The sequence below is a fragment of the Sciurus vulgaris genome, assembly GCF_902686455.1.
Source record: "Sciurus vulgaris genome assembly, chromosome: 5".
In the NCBI taxonomy this organism is placed as follows: Eukaryota; Metazoa; Chordata; class Mammalia; order Rodentia; family Sciuridae; genus Sciurus; species Sciurus vulgaris.
Window position 1 is genome coordinate 44,502,266 of NC_136465.1, and position 22,222 is coordinate 44,524,487.

General features: G+C 33.1%; 1 protein-coding gene across 3 annotated transcripts in view; it reads left to right on the plus strand.

Moving 5' to 3' along the window:
* MSR1 (macrophage scavenger receptor 1) overlaps positions 1-22,222 on the plus strand; it is a 71,767-nt gene that overhangs the window by 22,620 nt on the left and 26,925 nt on the right. For all 3 annotated transcript variants that reach the window (XM_079140504.1, XM_079140506.1, XM_079140505.1), the window contains exons 5-8: positions 889-1,075; positions 11,370-11,450; positions 17,237-17,326; positions 21,322-21,375. In XM_079140504.1, coding sequence (XP_078996630.1) covers positions 889-1,075; positions 11,370-11,450; positions 17,237-17,326; positions 21,322-21,375 — 412 coding nt within the window. The remainder of the gene's footprint in view (positions 1-888; positions 1,076-11,369; positions 11,451-17,236; positions 17,327-21,321; positions 21,376-22,222) is intronic.

Genomic DNA, 22,222 nt, shown 5'->3' on the forward strand with positions numbered 1-22,222 from the left:
GTTCTATAGAACATGTATGAAAACGCAAATGTATATAAAATGATGTTAATTACAGCATTGTTTAAAGTTGTAAAAAAGGGCACAGCTCAAAACAACCAATAAGGATCTTAATTAAATTTTGAAAAATACAGACAGCATGCTTCCACCAAATTATTGAAAATGTCAGTTTAAAAATATTTAATAGGTAAATTTTCATAGTATATCACTGAGCAAAGATAAAAACATTCAAGAGCATAATATTCTCTTCTCTCTTTTTTACCTTTTTCACACATTCTCTACATGTATATGCACGCATGTACATAAATACACACAAAATATGTATGTATTTGATAATATAAAATAAGAATGAAGTCTCAATAACAGAGGCATAAAAAGTGAAGAATAAAATGTCAATATGCTACTCATTGAATGTAAAAATCTGTCCTCAATGTTCATTACCCCTGACAATTGAAACAGTAAACTTTTGTTACCACTACAAAACAATTTTCATATGTGAATCTAGCAAAGCCATAAAGTAGGAATGTTACCATTCTAAGTACACACTAAAGAAATTTCACTTTAGATAAGTTAAAAACCTTAAGATATTATCTTTCACATTTCGATACCTATATATCTGGAAATAAAAGCTTGCCTTAGATATATATGAATTGATTTTTTTTTGTTGCTATTTTAGGCTGGGCATGTGAAAATTTAGCTTTTAGTCAAAAGAAGAAATGCTTCACAACCTAAGAATTACTATTTTTAAAAACAATATTTTTAAGTTTTGTGTTCTTATTCCATAAGAGTCCTATAATACGGTCTATAAAACCCTGAAATTCCAAAATTTCTTGAACCTACATACTTTATAATTTTGTGTGTAACAAAAGTTGTGTATGCTATGTCTTACAGGAAATCAATAAATTAGAAGAGCGGATGCACAATACATCAGCAGAAATTAAGTCCCTAAAAGAAGAACAAGTTCATGTGCAACAGGAAATAAAAAGAGAAGTGAAAGTATTGAATAACATCACTAATGATCTCAGACTGAAAGATTGGGAACATTCTCAGACATTGAGAAATATCACTTTAATTCAAGGTAAACTGTCTTGTGAGTTCTCCAATGATACCTTAAAATGCTCTGAACATGAGAGATTTAATATTTAAAATGCTGTTATTTAAAATATACAGTTTTCAAGCATATATTTCCTACATATATACAGCAGAAAGAATCTTAAGATCAGATCAAGATATGGTAAGACAATCAGTAGCATCAGTAGCCTGGTATCCTTGATAAAGGGGTAAATAAATGAATTATCTCCTAAGATCCAACAAGTCTTGCACTGTTGAAAAGACCCCATATGTACTGAAGAACAATGTGAGTTTTTCTATTAGTACAAAGTTCCCTACATGTTCATAATCCAAACTTGTTAATTCTGATTTTCAAAATTTCCAGATTCTTCTTACCTCTTAACTTACTGATTTTAAATCCTTTGGGCATAGACCGAGCAGTGGAATAACTGGATCCTAATTAGAAACTTTGTTTGAGCTCTCCAAAATACTGATAATATGTCAATTTCTTCTTTAGTTTTCATTAAAGCAAGGAGAATTGAATCATACTGACTTTTTAATAAATGTAAATCACTTTAATTTTATACTAGCTTTTAGTTCTTTTTACAGCATAGGTATTAGTCCATATTTTGCTTCAACTTTTGATACCCTTTGTCCTAGGTTTGTTTTTGTAAACAACATTTTTTTCATCTTTTTTGTTTTTTTTTGTTTAATACAATGTGATAATCTCTTTTCATTGTATTTATGCCTATCATCTTATTTTTTAAATTTTATTTGTTCTTCTTAGTTATACCTGACAGTAGATTTTATTTTGGCATATTATACATATACGGAGTATAACTTATTCTAATTAGGATTCTATTCTTGTGGTTGTACATGATGCAGAATTACTCTGGTTTTGTATTCAAATGAAAGGCTAGGAAAGTTATGTCCAATTAATTCTACTGTCCTTCGTATTCCCGTCCCCCTACCCCTCCCTTCTGTTCTTGTCTCTTTTATTATCCAATAGACTTCTATTCTTCACCTCCCTACCCTCCCTTGTTACAAGGGGTTAGCACCTATATGTCAGAGAGAACATTCAGCCTTTGGTTTTTTTGTGTATTGATTTATTTCACTTAGCATGATATTCTCCAGTTCCATCCATTCACCAGCAAATGCCATAATTTCATTTTTCCTTATGGCTTTGCAATATTCAGTGTGTGTGTGTGTGTGTGTGTGTGTGTGTGTGTGTGTGTCACATTTTCTTTATTCATCTATTACATGATTATCTCATATTCATCACATATGTTGGCTATTGTGAATTGAGCTGCTATAAACATCTATGTGGTCACATCACTGTGGTATGCTGATTTTAAATCCTTTGGGTATAGACCAAGGAGTGGAATAAATGGATCAAATGATGGTTCCATTCCAAGTTTTCTAAGGAATCTTCATACTGCTTTCCAGAGTGGTTGCACCAATTTGCAGTCCCATCAGTAACATATGAGAGTACATTTCTCCCCACATCCTCACCAACATTTATTGTTACTCTTCTTTATAATTGCCATTTTGACTGGAGTGTAGTTTTAATTTATATTTCTCTAATTGCTAGAAATGTTGAACATTTTTTCATATTTTTTCTTCCGTGAAGTGCCTTTTCAGTTCCTTTGCCCATTTATTGATTGGTTTATTTCTTTGTTTGTTTGTTTTAAGTTTTTTGAGTTCTTTGTACAACCTGGAGATTAATGCTTTATCTGAGGTGCAGGTGGTAAAGATATTCTCCCATTCTGTAGGCTCTTTGTTCACATTCTTGATTGTTTACTTTGCAGTGAAGAAGTTTTTTAATTTGAATACATTCCATTTTTTGATTCTTGATTTTTTACTTCTTGCACTTTAGGAGTGAGGAAGTTGGTTCCATGATGTAGGGTTGGGCCTACTTTTTCTTCTAGTAAGCTCAGGGTCTCTGGTCTAATGCCTAGGACCTTGATCCACTTTGAGTTGAGTATTTTGCGGGGTGAGAACATAATTCACCACATCAATAGACTTAAAGCCAAGAATCACATGATTATCTTATTAGATGCAGAAAAAGTATTTGACAAAGTTCAGCATTCATTCATGTTTACAACACTAGAAAAACTAGGTAGGAACATACATCAACATTAAAAGCTATATACTACAAACCCAAGGCCAACATCATTCTAAATGGAGAATAATTGAAAGCGTTCCCTCTAAAAACTGGAACAAGACAGGGATAACATCTTATATTTGTGCTTTTTCCCCCCCAGTTTGTTTTGTGTTTCTTTTCTTTTCCTTTCCTATCTTCTTTTGGGTTGATGTGTTTTTTGAAAAATTCATAGTGTATTTTTGTTTTCATGATTGTTGCCTGAAAAGTTATTCTAATGAAGTCTAAAGTCAATCAACATCTTAATAGATGAGGAAACAGAAATGCTTCATTCGATGATCCATTTTTGGTTTCCTGATGTTTTTGAATGTAGTTTATTTTTTTTATTTTTTACATTTTTCATTAGAAATTTAGTCACTGTTTTTCTTACTTTGTGCAGAAAATATTTATTTACATTTGCCCATGAGTTTACTAATTATTCAAACTTCTCAATCTCAGCCTTCCCTTCTGATGTCATTTTCCTTCTGTCTATCTTTTAGAAGCTCATTTAATGAAAGTTCATTGATGGTTAGAGGTTTTGTTTTCATTTTCTCTATTTTATTGTTGATATTTAAGATTGTCTCTCTATATAAAGGGTTTTTGGGTTGACAGTTATTTTAGTAATTTCTATGTTACAATTGTCCTTCAGTATCCATGAGGTATTGGTTCTTTCTGGAAAGCAAAACCTGTGGATGCTCAACTGATTATATAAAGTGGCATAGTATTTGCACATATGTTCATTCTCTTGTATACTTTGAATCACTTCTAGATTACTTATAATACCTAATACAACATAAATGCTACATAAATGTTCTCATACTGAATTGTTTAGGAAATAATGTCAAGAAAAAGTCTTTATATGATCAATACAGATGCAATTTTCTTTTTTGGCAGTCAGTTGGTTATAACCACATATACAGAACCTGGAGGTTCAGGGGGACTAATTGCATTTTGAAGAAATCGTTTCCTTAGCTTCTGGTTTTCCTTGTTTCTCTTAAAATGACTGTTTGCCCTTCTTTGTCTTTAATACCTGCAACCATATTAATTGGTGTTTTTGTTTGAAACTTATTCATTTGACTTCTGTTATATTTTCTAGATTTGGGAACTGTTGTTTGAGAATTTATTTATTTAACATTCATTATATTTCCTCTATTTGGGGATTAAAGTCTGTCATTAACTTGGTAACATTATCACCTTCAACCCATTTGACTATTGCTGCTTCACATTTTTCTCTGTCCTTTTCTGTCTCTCCAATTAACATTATATCAGATCTTCTTACTCTATCTCTAATGTGTGTAAAGTTCTATTTCATGACTTTAATCTTCTCATTAGTAATTGGAGGAATAGAAATGAGGAACTCCATGATATTTCATTGTACATACACTAGTTTAGGAAAATTAAGAAGTCTAATAATCCAAGCATTGACAAGAAAAAAAAATTTAAAAAAGTTCCAGATGAATATAGAATAAATTTTGTTGCTAATGCTTACAAAAAGTAAATAATATATATTTACAGACACATACATGTGTAACAAAAATGGGTATTTTTAAAATGAGAACAAAAAGGAAACTTCAAATTCAGGTTAATGTTTATCTCTGGAAAGAAATTAGATGAATGAAATGAGAGGACTCTTAAGTAGATACTTATTGTATCAGGACTTTGCCAGTATATCATCTTTATTACTGCACTTTGTATCTTACATAGAATACATATTATATATAAATATTATATGAAAACAGGTGGTAAAGGAAATTTTTAATTTATCAGCTTATAATTTGATACCTCCACTTCGGATTTCAAGTAAATATCCAAAACTTTCAAATTCAAGATCAAACCCTTGACATGACCAATTCACCTTCATTCACCTTCTCAACTCCATTGCTTTTCCAGTCTTTTTGTCAAATATATCATTTTCCAACTAATATATCATTTTCAAGAAGCTAGAAAATTATTTTTGCCTTCTCTCTTGTTCTCATCCACTATATAATCCATCTGTGAATCCACTTAACTCTTCTTACATCTGATGATTCAAACAAAATTCCTAACAACTATAGTAATTGCTATACTATTCTATTACTACCATAATTCAAACAATGATATTCCAACCTGGTACGCTATATCAGTCTCCCAGTTGGTTTCCTAGTCCACTTTTTACCCATTCTACATAAAACAAATAGTACTATTTTTAAATAACCCACATACATTATTTGACCTTTTCCTTCTCATCCTTGAGAATCACCCCCGCCCTGGTTTCTTCCCTTTGGACTTGGAATAGATATAAACCCTACTTGGTCTGAATCCCATCTACTCCTCTGCCACACTTTCTAATCTTTCCTCCAGCATCCCTCTGTTTAGCTTAGGAATGGGGAAGAATGACAGTGCTTTGAACAATTAATAAGGAGGAAGTGTTAGTTTAACTGCTTGCCATCCACAATGAACACTAGAATCCTTCTCTTCCTATCAAAATATTCTTCTTGTGTATCTCCCCTCTTTCATGGCTCCACTCAACATCAACTTTGTACAGACAATATCCCTGTCTTCTTTCCCAATTTACATTGCCACCTCCAACTCTCTATGCCATTATTTGCTTTGACTTTTCATAGCAATTACCACTGTATGGAATTATTTCATACACATGCTTTCGGATGTGTTTGTTATGTCTTCTCCACTAGAATCTGAGCTTTCTTGGTTAGGTCCTGTCTTGTCCATCACTGCACACCCAAACCTGTTAGAGGGCTCTTGTCACTGTCCAGCTGCTGTTCACTTCGAGATCCTAGAATATCTTTGCCTTCTGTCTTGCACTCATGCCCTGTACAATTCATCTGTGAGTCATCTTGACTCTTTTTGCACATAATATTTCAAAGACAACTCCTAACTATCTCTATTACTGTGGATGACCAGTTATAAATTGGGTATACTGAAGAAATAAGTGAAGTTAGCACCTCCTTTTGGTTAAGCTACACTTTGTAATAGCTGTGTCATTTTACTTCAGTTATTTTTATTACATGTCCCAAGACCACCATTAGTTATTATGTTCTGTATTCTCTATTCCCTTGTCCCTTCTTTATTTTTCATATAAACTATTTTTAAGACCACTCTGCTAGACTATTGGACTATTATAGTCATTCCTTGCCAAAAGCTTCCAGACTACAATCCTTTTCACACTCTTATGAGAGCACAGCCTTCATAAAGGGAAACCCTCTATTGCAAGAATTCTGTCACCTCCTCATTAGGCAAACATCTGCCTGCTATGCTCAAGTTATTCTATAGTGTGTCTTTCAAGTACTATTTGTGCCTCATTTCTGCCTTTGTCTCTTTTGTATATCAAATATTTCAATCAATTTGACCATGATCCTAATAACCAGTATATTAGGCTCATGCCTTGTACTTTATCTGAAATAATATATTCCCTGTCTGTATCTAAAAATACCTACTATTTCTCAATGTACATCTGAGATGTGACCTCTTGTATGAAGCTATCTTGTTCCTCCAGTCATAATACCCAACTGACATTTACATCTTGCTTAATATCATACCATTAAATATTGAATTTCTAATATGATAGTCACATCTGAAATTATCTCAAACTACCTTCTAGAAAAATGTTAGCTTTTCTTGGATAAAAGCACCTTAAAATTAGGAATTAATTAGGAATTAACTAAAATCCACATGGCACCTAACCATAAAATAAATATTAAATATATATTTATTAAACTATTACTGAAGAGAACAATTATATACATCAATGAATGCTTTATCGTAGGTTGGTAAAGATCACCATTCATTGTTTTTGCTTCCCTTCTTTTATATTAATAATTGCTAAATAATCATAAAGATTAAATACACAACGTTTGTGGTTGTCTTGTTTTGTTCTTGGTGCATGCTGAACATGTGCTCTACCATTAAGCTACACTGTAGACCCAAATATTTTTTAATGCTTTTCTCAAGTAATTGTAATAATTAGAGTATAAAGACAGGATTTTAATGTTGCAATGGTGCAGTAGACTTTATTGTAGGTGGTGATGATATCATAATTTAAAGAAACAAAAAGAAGAATCATTCAAGGAAGCAAGTTTACAGAAATAAAATATGAAATAGCTCAGTGGTGACAAATAACATGATGCTTATTAGGAAAAAAAATTTAGATATATTTACTTTTTAAAATCTAAAAGCACCCAAAAAGATACATTTATATTCATGTCAGAGAAGAGGAAAGAGCAATTGATGAGATTTTAATTTGGAGTTTTGCTCAACTAATAATTACTGGGTTTTCAAAACAATGAATTGTTTCTCACCATTATAACAAGGAAAAGGGCAGCTCAAAAATAATGGAAAAAATGGATGCAAAAAAATGAAGCCTATTAGTTTTAGAATGTTGTTACATAAGATATTAGAAAGGAAGTGCTCATGTTCTGAATTTACCCAGTTAGGTCTAAGAACTTGGACATTTCACTCACTGAGACCTCTGTAAATATGTGTAATTAAGCAAACTTTCAGACCTGTTCCAGACTAGACATATCTAACTTAGTGAACATGAAAAACAGAGACAGATGGATCGGTGTAAGCAACAATAGCCAAGAAGATCTGGTAGATTTTTATGATGATCTGAATATGAGGCAAGATTGAGGATGAAGTTGAAAATTGCTGATGATAATGAATAGAACATGGAGATTCATCACTCTGGAAATTTAGGCAGATAGTATTAGCAATACATTATCCTCTGAGAATTTTAAATGGTATCATATGCCTGGGTTTGGATTTTCAGTAAGTTAGGTAATTTTGATCTGTGATATTTATGATTGTGAAATATCCTATTGATATATTTCTTGTAGCTTAGTTTTTCTTTCTTTAAAAGTATTCATGGGGGTACATAGTAAGATTTTTGTGTTTATATTTTAAAGAGGTAACTGTTAAAGATGAAGAAAAAGTGTGAATTTGTATAGCTTCTTTATTAAGTCATACATTTTGACTCATATTAATCTTGATTCCTTTGACACATCAGCAAGGGAGCTGGTAGGTAACATTATACCCATTTATTGAGGCACAGAGGTTGTTTTTGAGGTAATTATGGGACAGAATTTTGAAGAGGCTAAATAACTAAGAACAAAGAAGGTGACTACAATAGACTCCAAGTCTCTTGACTAAATGTTTTTCAGTCTTTTTTTCCAAAACACAGTAGAATAAATTACATTTCTTTACAGTGGATAATTTCCAAAACAGATTTCTTTTTTTTTTTTATAAAAGTCTAAAACTGAAGAAATACAAGGCTGAAATAGACATAGTCTACTTAGCCTCGATGGGACCCTCTAGCGCTAATTCATCTGTAGGGTGAGGAGGATGTGAGCTACATTAGGGATGGAGAGGAAAGCAGATTCAAAAGGTCACAGGAAAGCCTCTGTTGATAATGTTCTCAAAAGTTCCACCTAAGAAGCTAGGAGTAAAGTGGAAAGTAACTTTTTCAGTTCCATTCTCCCTAATACCAGAAAGAGATTTAAATCCTTCTTGCATATTCCTGAAGGCAGTGGGAAAAGATATAACAATGTATGGAAACAAAATTTATAATTGGTGGTTTAGGTTATGAGAAGAATACAATGGCAAATGTAACATGCAGAACACCAAGTTAGAACTATTTAAGAAAAATCTTTGCCTGGATTTCTAATTTTGGAAATCAGTTACCAGATATCAATATTTTTATATACAAACATACAGAGAAGGATCTTGTACTCCAAATTTTATAAAATAATACAGATTTATTTGTTGTGATCAAGCTAATATTACAGGATGAGAGCTGATATACAGTTCACTTAACTGCATGTAAAATATTTGAAAAGATAGTAATTATGAAAGAGTTTCATTTTTTACCAAAAAGAGAGTGAAAACTTAATTTCAGCCACACATGGTGGTGAAATTCTGTAATGCCAGTGACTTGAAGGGGATCTCAAAAGAAAGGTCAGCCTCTGCACTTAGAGAAATCCCATCTTTAAATAAATTAATAAAAAGGGACCTTGGGTATATTTGGTGATGATGGAGCACCCTGGGTTCAATTTCCAGTACTGCACAAACAAAACAAGACTAAAACCTTCATTTCAGGCTAAGATCTTGGATCTGATCCGTATTGCCTTGTTTCTTTTCAAATACATTCTACTTGTTTCTGGAATGTCTGTGTCTTGCTTTAGATCCCTAATTACTAATTGAAAGTCTTTGCTTGTGTAGTCCTTTTCAAAATGCTAACCTCGTGTGCTGTGGGTTTATTTCCTTTCAATTTGCTCACCAAAATTCTGGTTGCAAATTGAGTCTTTCTGTCCTGCTTGTCCCCTAATTTGACACTGTGTAGTGATGAATGGACTGCAGCTGTGTTCTTGTAGTGGCTATTAAACCCCTTTCTTCAGAAGAGCTGCATTCTTCTACACAGACTAGGAGATGTGTGCAGATTCTCACTGATTCTCACTGATGTAGAATTGTAATGTTTCTTGTGCAACACACACGCACACATACATATCTCAGTATTTAAGCTGCATCTTATAATTCACGAGTTATTTGCTTAATGACAAGTACTGTATAGTCTGCATGATGATTAAGTAAAAAATATATTCGAACACATGTACATGTGCATGAAAGAAATGTTAATGGTTATCCTCTTAAAATGGTAGAATTGTGAATTATTTCATTCCTCAAAAATTTTCTAGACTTTTATATATTCTGTAAGTAAAGTTGCTTTTTACAATGAAGCGTGATTAAATATTACTGTACAATGATGACTGTGAAAAGAAAGGAATATGCTATTGAAAAGAGAAATAATATCCTGAGCTTCTAAAACCAGAGGTGACCCTTCAAAAATGGAACAGGTCAGATAAACCGGCAAGGGACAAGGATGCTAAAAGAAGCAAAAAATATAAGTAGAATATATTTATTCAAGAATCAATCTTTATTTATATGCATCCCTGTGGAATTGTGTAGGTATTATGTCTCCCCAACTGTCTAAAATTTGTGACAAGCCCTAAGTGGAGATACTAAATACAGTTGTGTATTGTCCTTGGGTTCTACATTTGGCCAAACTATAGCAACTGAAAATGCCTCTTTTAAAACATCACTCTTTCATTATTCAATGGTACGTCTAAGTTTGTTTCTTTTCTTTGGAGTTGAAAATAAAATAAAGTGAGTGCTTTCAGTGAAGAAGGATTACTTGTCCTGTACATTCCAGCTGGAAGAGGGATGCTGGAAGGATTACCTTTACTTTCTAAAGACATATTCAGTACAACAATTCTCAAGTGGTGATCATGAGATATCTGTTTTGCTGGACACAGAAAATATGAATGACTGAATCAATGTTCAAACTCAACCCTCAGAAGTTACCTGGGAAATGGTGAAGCCAAGAAGCTGAAATTTTCTGTGCAGTCTCTCCACCTTACTTTGTAATATGTATATTGATCTGGAGATTCTACTTAATATTTTACTTGGAGAAGCATTCCTCTGATTTTCATCTTACTGCTTTTCCCCGTATCTCCTACATCTCCAGAATTCTTTTCCTTCTTATTCCATTCATTCTTCAAAGCACCCCTCAAATTACACTCACTCCTTTAATAAAGTCACTTTCATCCATTGTCACTCACGTTAATCTCCATCTCTCTGACATCATCTGAATTTATGGTCAGTTCCAACAATGTTTTTTTGGTTGACGACTCTGCACAGATTTTTGTTCCCTGAGGGTATCACAAATGTCTTTTAGTTCTTACTTACACATTAAAATTTATAGTGCATCAATTTATTGACTATCCAGCTTACAACACAAAAACATTTTTTTTAAAAAATGAAAACACAGCATCTGACTCAATATAATGAAATTTGCCTCATATGTGCCAGTGTACTGCAGTTTTGTGCCATTGCAGTTGCTTTACTGTGTTCCCAGGTTTTAAGAACCTAGGCAAGTGTTAGCCACACATAAATATTTAATACATATTTTGGAGATTTAATTTGGGGGCTATGTCATCTCTATCAGTAGAGAGCATTACTGTCCTCAATAGCAGAATAATTCTCAATTCAGGAAGTTCAGTCTTATTCATTTCATAATATTGTACAACAAACTAGTGACTTTGGATTTCCTTACATAACTGTCTTGACAAATGACAAATCTATTCTACTTATTCTTTATAAACTATGGTCAGTAATTGTACATTTTTTTAAGGTCCCCCTGGACCCCCGGGTGAGAAAGGAGACAGAGGTCCAATTGGAGAAAGTGGTCTGCAGGGCATACAAGGTCCAATAGGTATGGTCATGGTAACTACTCAATCATGTAACGTAAGACTCAGTATGTACATCTATGCATGTGTGCATGTGAAATAATTATTTTGTTTACTGTAGTTTTTGTGAATATGTTGAAGGAGATATTATGCGTTCTACTCAAAATAATCATATATCTACAATCATATCTTACATTGAATGGCAAGAGGTGACTTGATTTTACAAATGAAAATGAAGTGTTTTAGCCAGAGTCAGTATTGGAGTTGTTCATGAGTCCAAGGGGTGTCATCAGTCATGGATAGCAAATAGGATACTGCAGAGTTAATTTCAGGTCACATTTGAAGAATTTTTTTAAAAAATCATCTTCGCATTTCCTACATTTGCACAATCTTGTTTTTAAGATACAAAAATGCCTTAATATAAGTCAAGGAAAATTGGAGTGTCTTTCTTATGTAATCTTTGACCAGACTATATCTGCTTAAACTCACAAAATCTAAAAGCAAATATTGGTTTGAATGCAGATGGATTTTACCTTTACTTTCAGTCACACTCTGTATTTTACTTAGAGAAAAATCATTTTAAATCATTTCTATCTTGTAATCTTGAAAGCAATATTTTGAAAGAAGATAATAGAAGACACAGAAAAGGAGAAAGAGCATGAACTTTCTTTGCTCTTAAAAAATGAAAAAAGAAAATAACAATAGCATGATTGTCCTGGCTACACTTGGCTAGAAATCAAACACCCTGCATGCTATTTGAAAGTAAGGAATGTATTGCATGGCCTAATTATAACTAGAAGGTTTGTGCTGCCAACATTATCAAAAATACCTTGTAGTTCATCTTATTTCTCTGTGTTTTGACAGATAAATATATCGATTAAACCTGGTTACTTAAGAAAAACATTTTTTTAAAAATTTGAGACTTAACTCACCTTTACCATTATGCTTAAAAATCAATATATAAGGTTTATATTTTTAAAAAAATTTAAAACATTTGTAAAGACTCTCTTGTCATGTTTTTATTGTAAGTGTGTGAGTGTCTGTGTGTGTGTGTGTGTGTGTGTGTGCACCAATGGGTTGGTGTTCATGTGCCTTTGAAAGTGATACCAGGTAAGATGTTTTTAAATTTTATTTACTCATTTATTTATTTTGTGGTGCTGGGGATTGAACCAGGACCGTGTGCTTGCAAGGTAAGCACTCTACCAACTGAGCTATATCCACAGCCTCAGGTAAGAATTTTTACTCAGAAGGATTCTTCTACCTGACTAGTGCTCAGCAGATCTTAACAATGGTGCATCAATGTCATAAGCATGGGAAGTTACCAGCTTTCTAGTAGCTGCCAGAGCTACTGTTGTCAAGGAGATGTCAGTTCCTCTATTACAAATTGCAGTGGTCAAAGTTTTATAAATCAACCATAAAACTTCAGTCTGGACTACAACTTGCTGCTTAAAATTTCATCTTGGGGAGCATCTTTTGCAGCTCTTTCTGTGGTTGTATAAAAAGAGCAAGAGGGATTTAAGTTTCCACTTTTGTTAATGCCGCAAATAGCCAACATTGCAAAGCTTCTTGGTTCTGTTAGACAGGGTTCAGTTTGTTTTAGCTGGTACGGCTTATTTTCACAAACAGGTGTTGTCCAGTCCTTTCATTAAGTTAGACCTAGTTGTTGGTGTGATAAATCAGCTGTTTTAGGTTATTAGATTGTCATATTGTTTGGTGAATGGCAACAAAATTTTCAAATTATGAAACATCCCTCCTAATGGATTCTTCCAAAATTAATTGCTGTATTCTCCTTAGATAATTCTCTTGAATTATCTAATTGCCTCAAATCTGACACTGAGATCAGGAAGTAAATGCATGGTGAACAGTCACAAAAGTTCTACTCTCTGAGTTGAACAAGTGCATAAAATCCCCCATCTATACATCCATTTGAACCCACTAAACTTAGCAAGACAAAGTCAACATTTATACTCAAACCATGATATGAATATCTGAGAAATTTAAGTGATCATTATAGACGTCTTAAATAACCAATATGTTAAGTATATTATAATGATTAATCATTCACTAGTGTGGATATTTTGATAAAATATGCTTTATCTCAAAATAATATACTAGAAATTCATTTTAAATTGCTAATTCTTTGGAAGCACAATAAGAATTGCTATCTCTCTCCTTTCAACCCCCCAAATTTATACTGAGCACCTTTACCACACCTGGGGTTCTTCAGTACATTGTTTAGGAAATAGATACTGTCCCTGCCTTCACAGAGCTTACAATATGAGTAATTTTATAAGGGAGATGATCAAGGATTCTGATCTTATCTGAGATCCTTTTGAGAACCATATTTAGGGTTATTCTCTCATGACAGCAATGCTCAAAGAACGATCACCTCCTTAGTTTCCAAAAGAAAATTTGTAGGCCATGTATGGATTCTTTACAACCAGTGGAAAAATAGCAAGGTAACCTGACCTATAGAAACAGAAGGGACCCCCTCCATATTATGTTTTGAGAGAGAACTTAAGTCTCCATTAATCACAAAGTTTTCATTGTCCACCAGTGCTTATGTATTTTTCTTGCATAGAATAAGTTTCCCACCATGGAAAGCAAGCTCCTGGAGTAGAAAATAAAGTCTACCTTGATTGTGGATGTTGGGAGATAGGAATAATATTTCATTAATATTTATATTCATGTATTTCTTTACCTTCACCCCAATCCTTCTTCCCAATTGCACTCCAGAAAGGGCTTTCCCTCCAACTTCAACGAGGACAGAATTCCTAGCCATATGTTGAGTAGGGAACACTGCCAGCTGCTGTTGCTCTGTGCTGAGTAATGAAAGCAGATTTCTTATGGAAGTCAAAAATAGTGCCAATGTATCAAAAAATGCCACTAATAACTGTGTACTTATTATTAGATAAAACTAAATTAGCAGCCTTCACAAAAGACTGGTGAAAATAATGATTGTGGTAAGGGAATAGAGAAAGAATGGAGAGAAGGAGGAGGAGGAGGAGAAGTAGAAGAAGGAAGACCAACTTGAAGTGTTCGTTACTTGTTAGACACTTTTCTAAGTGTTTTACATTTATTGCCTATAACCATCATATCAAACTGGTGGTGGACAAATAATAACCCTATTTTACAGAAGGACAGAGAGGCTAAATGACTCACTCAAGGTCAATCAGCAGCTGATAAATGCCAGAAATAGTATTTGAATCCTAATGGGCACAATGGCAGAAAGAAGTCTGAATGGAGAGCTGAGAATCTAGGATACCTGAATAATTATCAGGCCAACTTTATGCAAGTGACTTGATTGCTGAGGTTCTGTGTTATTGCACTTATGTTGCCTGTGAGTTAGAAGCAGGCACAGATTCTTAAAGAAAATTAGCTGAATGCTACCAGAAAGGCTCAGAGAATCCAGTCTTCTGGAATAAAATTCAACAGTGGAGCTTATGGCTAGGGGCTATATTTCAAACATCATTAAACCAACTTCACGTAACTCTATAGACCATATAGAATGTGCTCCAATTTTTTTCCATAATGGTCTAGTGATTGACTGATTTCTTTTTTTTTTTTTTTTTTTTTAATTTTAGTTGTAGGTGGACACGATGCCTTTATTTTATTTATTTTTACATGGTGCTGGGGATCAAACTCAGTGCCTCACGAATGCTAGGCAAGTGCTCTACCACTGAGCCACAATTGCAACCTGATTGACTGATTTATATGAAAATATTCCATGAGCTTCATTGTGGGTTTATTTGTTCACTTGTTGAAAATGTGCCATAAACCCAAGTTCCACAGCTACATTCTGAGTGTCACTGTGATACACTCAATGAGCCATCCTCAGAGTGATCCCTGCTCCCCTTCTCTGAAGGAGATCCCAAGGCATTCTGGATGATATTGCCTAGGTTTTCCCAAATGCACCTTCTTTATTTGTTTGGTACTTTTCCCACCATCTGTCTCTCCCTGCTGTGTCACCACACTGGAAGATTTTTTTGGATAAGGATATTTTAAACTAAGAATATGCAGAGACTGGTACTGTTATGTGTGCTCAGTAGATATTTGTCCACTTAATGGAGAAAACAGAAACGGGAGTTACTTGTGAGTGGTGAACTCTAAGATTGAGAAAATATTTAATTGTTTTTAAATGAGAGAATTTAGTGTCAGTGTTTCTTTTATTTTTATTTTTCAAAGATTTAAAAATTTGCTACTTTTAGTTATACGTGACAGGAAGAGTATATTTTGACATAACATATATATGTGGAGTATGACTTCCCATTCTTGTGGTTGTACATGATGTGGAGTTATATTGGTCATGCATTCATATGTGAACATAGGAAACGTATGTCTGAGTCATTCTGCTTTCTTTCCCATTTCCATTCCCCCTTACCACAGTCCCTCCTGTCCAATCTAATTAAACTTCACTCCTCTCCTGCTCCCTTATTATGAGACAGCATCACTTATCAGACAAAACATTTGGTCTTTGTTTTTTGGGAACTGGTTAGTTTTAAATTTGGGTAGCAGATAATAATTGCTAATTCAGACGTATGACTATAGTGAAGGAAGTTATAAATATATATCAGGTTGCCCTGAGAGTATATGTTAGACTTTTTTAGACTGTATGATAAAAAATTCAGCCAATATATACTACAAAATATATAGGATATATGATATATATAGCATAGTATATAACCAAAGTAGTATAATTGAGTAATTAAATTGAGTTAAATGTTCTGACTTTCCTATTATTTCTAATGACATTATCACATTTTTTATCATTTTTTAAATATATGCTTAATTTCTGATGAAATCAAAGTTTTATACTGAGTTGAATATTTTTTCTTAACTTTTCATAATAATATACTTAAACTGAGCATTTCTTATAAGACAGCCCAATTTTAGGTGCCTATGTGAATGAATCTCAAGAAATGATTTTTAAAATACAATAAATATGCATAAATTCTGCCTCCTGAATCTTATGAAATAAAGGCAATATTCCAAAAGGTTGATACTGGAGTAAGTAAGTATAATCAGCTACTTATAATGTGCCTCCCTAAAAGATTCAACTAAAAAGTGAATTAATGGGATCTCTATGAACTGATAAGTATGTTTAAAATTAAAAAAATAAGACAGAAACTATTTTAGCTTGTTTCAAATCACTAAACTCTAGGACGAAATATTTTACTCCATAGGAATATAACATTTGCTTTTATACAGTCTTCATGGTCACCACAGATATGGGGTAAAAAAAGTTGTCATTTTCAATTTTTATTTAAGTATATAAAAGTTTTGCCTTATAGGTGTATATACTCTATAAATAAGTCTGTGGTGTGTGTATATGTGTGTGTTTACATTATATGGGATTATAATGGAATATGTTAGAACATGTCCAAGAGACATGAAGCAGTTAACTCAAGAACTAGGACCCCAAATTTAAGTAAATTCTCTTTGATACTTTTCATTGCTTGAGTTGGATTTTTCTAAGACAAATCTTAAAAATTCAGTTTTCAGCAAGTTATTTCAGTTAGGGCAAAATGTGCCATATAAAGATTCCTGATCAATTACATAAACCTTCTTATTAAAACTCCAAGATTTTTTCTCATGTGCTTTTACTGGTACTAACATTGTTATTTGTTGAACATCAACAATGTACTAAATGCACTAACATTTACTCTTAAGTTATCTTGAATGGCACACATGAAATTTCAGAAAAGAAATTATCCTCATTTGGAGATTCACTTATTTCATATTTATTTGTAATACCCTCAAAACTGTGTGAAGTATGAATTGTTAACCACTTTCTTTTTCATTAACCATGCAGGTCCTCCAGGTCTTAAAGGTGATCGGGGGACAACTGGCTTTCCCGGCCCAAGAGGACTTCCAGGATTTGCAGGAAAGATGGGGAGGACAGGTACTTCAATACTGTGCATTCTGCTATAGAATATGCAAATAAACACCAGATCATCATTTTTGAAAAATTATTGGATAACAAAAAATTTGCTCATCATAATAGGAGTAGTAGCACACACATGCTGTTTATTTTGTGGTCTGAAAGATTTTGAAACTGATTTCTGTCCACCTAAGAAAAGCTTCTGTGTCCTGAAGGAAAATAGTTTAAAAACACATACACACACAAAGGATTTATACACTCTATACAATCGTAAGTCACCATGAAGAATGGTATCTATCTTAGAGCAAACAGAGTGGAAAGACTGGCAAAGAAAAACAAACTAGCAAAATATAAATACCCCTGTAACCACAACTGGCCAAACTCTGTTAAGACACAGTTGGCAAAATACTAAAATTCTATTTTATGTTCAATAAACTTCCTGCTATTATTTATTAATGCTTGATAATCAACATGTTTCAACTCTTTAACATTTACACACATGACAATGATATTTCCACTAATGAGGCTAATAGCCTAAGCTTGGACTGTGTATTCTGCACAGGATTTTAGAAGGAAGTAACCCTAATTTTTTTTTTTTTTTTTTGTAATTTCAAAGTAAATTATTACCAAGAGAATAAGGTCCCTATTGTTGAGGTAATTTTTAACAGATTTTACTTTTTAGAGCAGTTTAGGTTTATAGGAAAATCACACAGAAAGTAGAACTCCAATGTACCACCTACCCATACACTTTCCCCCATTTTAACATCTTGCATCAGTATGGCAGATGTGCAACAATTAATAAACTAGTAATGATACATTATTATCAACTAGTCTTACTTTAGGGTTCACTCTTTGTATTCTGTATTGTATGGGTTTTGGCAAGTGTATAACATCATGTATCCATCATTGCTGTATGTCCATCATACAGTATAGTTTCACTGCCCTAAAAATCCTCTGTGCTCCATCCACTAATCACTACCTCCTGCCATGGAGTTTCAAAACCCTTAGAAACCTTTGATCTTTTCATTATTTCCATAGCTTTGCCTTTTCCAGTGTCATACAACTGGGATCATGCAGTACATTGTCTTTTCAGACAAGCTTCCTCCACATAGCAGATGTATTTAAGGTTTCTATCTTTTCATTACCTGATTGTCCATTTCTCTTTATTATTCAATGATAACACACTTTGTGAATTTATCACAATTTGTTTATCCTTTCACTGAAAAAAAGAAATCTTGGTTTCTTCTAAGTTTCAGCAACGCTTAATAAAACCACTATAAACTTTGATGAGCATGTATTCATAAGGACCCAAGTCTACCTAGGAGTGTAATTACTGGATTGCATGGCAAAACATATTTAGCTTTGAAAGGAACTGCTAAACTGCCTTTCTAAAGTGTCTCTTCTATTTTGCATTCCCACCAATGAATAAGAATTTCTGTTGCACCACATGTTCACTGACATTAGGTATTGTCAATGCTTTGGATTTCAGCAGCTATAATAAATATGTTGCAGTACTGCTGATAACATCAGTATATATGACAGCCACAAATAAGCAACCTGTAATTAGTCTCCACTAGAGATGTGATTACCTGAAATGAGTGGTGTGTTTATGTACCAGCTACCTCTAAATCATCTACCTTTAATCAGGCTCTTTGGGCAATATGGGAAGAAGTGAGTGTTCGTTAATTTGTTTAAAATTATATATGTCAGTCAGGGATCTCCAAATTTCCAATATGAGCAATTTGAATTCAATAGACAAATATATTTAGAAGCTTAAATTTGATGCAATTTCAAAGCTACTTATAGTTACAAGATAATTCAAAATAATCTTGTGAAATAAAAAATATTTCAACTGTACTGTAAGCTTAAAGTAAGGATGAATCTATTTGTCTATGATCTATCTGAAATAGTAATGGTCTTTTAGCTTTCCTAGAAAAATCAAAGTAAAACTTTGTTTTGGAATTTTTTTGTACTTTCCTAGTTTTATAAAGCTACAAATTAACATTAAATCAAATATCCAAGATATAGTTCAAAAACACTTCTAAGAATGATGCACAGTCTCTCTCTTTCCTAATTGTGAAATTAATACTGAAATAATGAAATTAAGCCATATATTATTTTATCTTCTCTGTAATGAATAATCTTGATTAGTTGCATCTTGTTTTAACTCCCTAGACCAATTTTTTCTTTAATTTTTTAGACATTTCCTCTTGAACAATCTGAAAATTTGGTGCTATGCCAAATTTAGGTCAAAGAGATAAGAAAGGTTTTGTGGACTTCATGTTACTTCATTTTTTTACCAATTTAATACTACTTGAAATTGTTCAATCAAAATTATGATTTTAATGATATAGAATATAATAACAAGTAGATTAATTAAAAATTAGAAATTCTCTTTATATTACTCTGAAAAGAATAGTTCACCTTTCATTATTTCTTCAAAATAAATTTTCTGTTGTAAATAATTTGTACATTTTAAGTGCTTTGAGTCTCATTACATATTACATTTTTTAAAAATTGGCATATTAGAGGTCAGAAGAAGTCTTCTTTAAGAGGTATGAGTACGAATGTCCAAAACAAAGCACAGATGTAGACAAAATAGAGAACTCAAAAGTTAATCAATAAAGTAATATTACAAATTTAAATAAAATTAAAAACAACAATTTTACCACAAAAATTGAACTGAGATGTGAAGTTCTTTATCTTTCATTCACTGAGGATAAAACTACAGATATCAGATTCTAGCTAAGTTATGGGAGATAAAAAATAATAATAATATAGGAGTTACCATCTCTTATGAACAAGTGCTTTATGAACATTGTTACTCATTTTCAAGGCAACTCTCCAGTGGAAGTTTTTTTTGTTTTTTTTTTTTTTTAATTTCACAGAAGAATAAACTTTAGCTCTAAAAGTTTGAAGACTGTCTTCAGCCACATTTCTGTTAAGTGACAGAGCAGAGTAAGTCAAGACAGAGATCTTTAAACCATTAGGATTATTCAAAAACTCTGTGACTTTTAAACTACATCCCCTAGTGTCCACATCCCCTAGTGTATTTTGGATGGAATGATGGAAATTCTTGGTTTTTTAGGGGGAAATCAAAAACAAAGAAAAATTTTGACCTTGAGCCAGAAAGTATTAGAATCAGTCCTATGTTTATGTGAAGAAGGTAATTACTTAGAAAATAGATATTTGATGCCTTTTGATAAAAGGACTAATAATCAAGAATAGCACCACTCTTGTGAAATTTTCACCTTTAAAATCACTTTTGAGTACTAATGAAAATTCTCCTGGATACCCCTTTAAAAAACGGGACCGTGGTGAAGTAGCAAACCATCAGCAAAGACCAAGGTGTGACAACATTTCCACATCTATTTGAGTCCCTGACCCCTACACAATGACAATATTTGTACCACACCTTTCTGTAAATGGAAGGCAGTTTTTAAAGTCAAAAGTGACCAGTCTAGAAGTTTAGATGTCACGTGGACCATTTCGCCTTCCTTCAAGAACCAGGTTATATCAGCACTCCCAGAAATTCATTCACAGCCTAGTGTTTTGGATGCAATTCCCAAAACGAATGGAAAAAGAGATAGGTGAATTATAATAGGAAAAAGGAGAATAAGGTTTAGGATAAGGTGGAAGATACTGGGCTTCCCTGGGATGGTAGGGAGGCACAGTTAGATGAAGAGAAAAAATAAGGATGAAAAAATACAAAACAAACTACTTACCCTTCAGCTCCAATTGTTTTACAAAAATGGAACATGTATCACCCTTGTAATAGTTTGAGATAGTATACCAGGTTTGCAATAGGTTTACAAAAGTGATAGCTATTATTATTATTAACATCAGCATTATTATTATTTTGCAATATCTATGGGATGCTATAAGTTGACATTTTAGAATAACTGGTGATGCCCCATCTCCATTTAAAGCTGCATTGTTGGGGCTGGAGATGGAGCTCACTATAGAGTCTGTGTTTATTACCAAAAAACAATTTTTTTTGTTAATGTTTTTTAAAGGAAATCCTGGACAAAAAGGACAAAAGGGAGAAAAGGGAACCGGAAGCACACTCAGTAAGTTTATAGTTTCTTGTTATCTGTATGCATTTTTGTAATAAATACGATTTTAATATTGGTGGTCTGGGCTTGAGACAAATGTTGAGAAATTCAGCATTGATCCATAGAGATTCTGTGGAAGCCTGCCACACTTTTCTACAAATAAAGCATGCTAATTGGAGTAAAACAAATAGATTAGATTGTGCAACTCTTTGAGTCTCATTACCCATTTGTATTCTGTTTTTGTGATGAGTACTATTTTCTAAAAATTCCACATAGAAAATTGTTCAATTCTCAAGTCAATTTCTATCCACTGAAGGAAAATCAAGCTTATGAATAGAAACAATTACAGCCTTCTTACCTACTAACGGAGCTAACTGACACCTTATATGTCAGAATTTAGACAACCTAAGAACCCTGACAGATTAATTCTCTGATGGCTGTGTTGGGCAGTGGTGGTGGGGGGGTGGGGGGTGTTGTTTTGTTTTGTTTTGTTTTACTGAAACCTTGAAAAAGTCGCATTCCCTATCCCAGACTTTGAGACCTGCAACAGAATAGATTTAGCAGCTGAGATCATTGTCAGTGAAATGCAGACCCTGGGTTATCATGGAGAGAATTCATAATCCATAAAATGGACCTCAAAAAATAAGGTCATCTCATTATTAAATGAGATGTCATCAATTTACCATGCCATAATTTCTTGTGGGTCTAGGCAAAATTTCCATTTATATTATAAAAGGGTAATGAAGAGGAACAAAGAATTCCCCACTCAGATTCTTTCCTATTAGGAGTACATGTTGTATGTGTGTGTGTGTGTGTGTGTGTGTTTGTGTGTGTGTGAAAATAGCTGATGTGATCAGAGTCA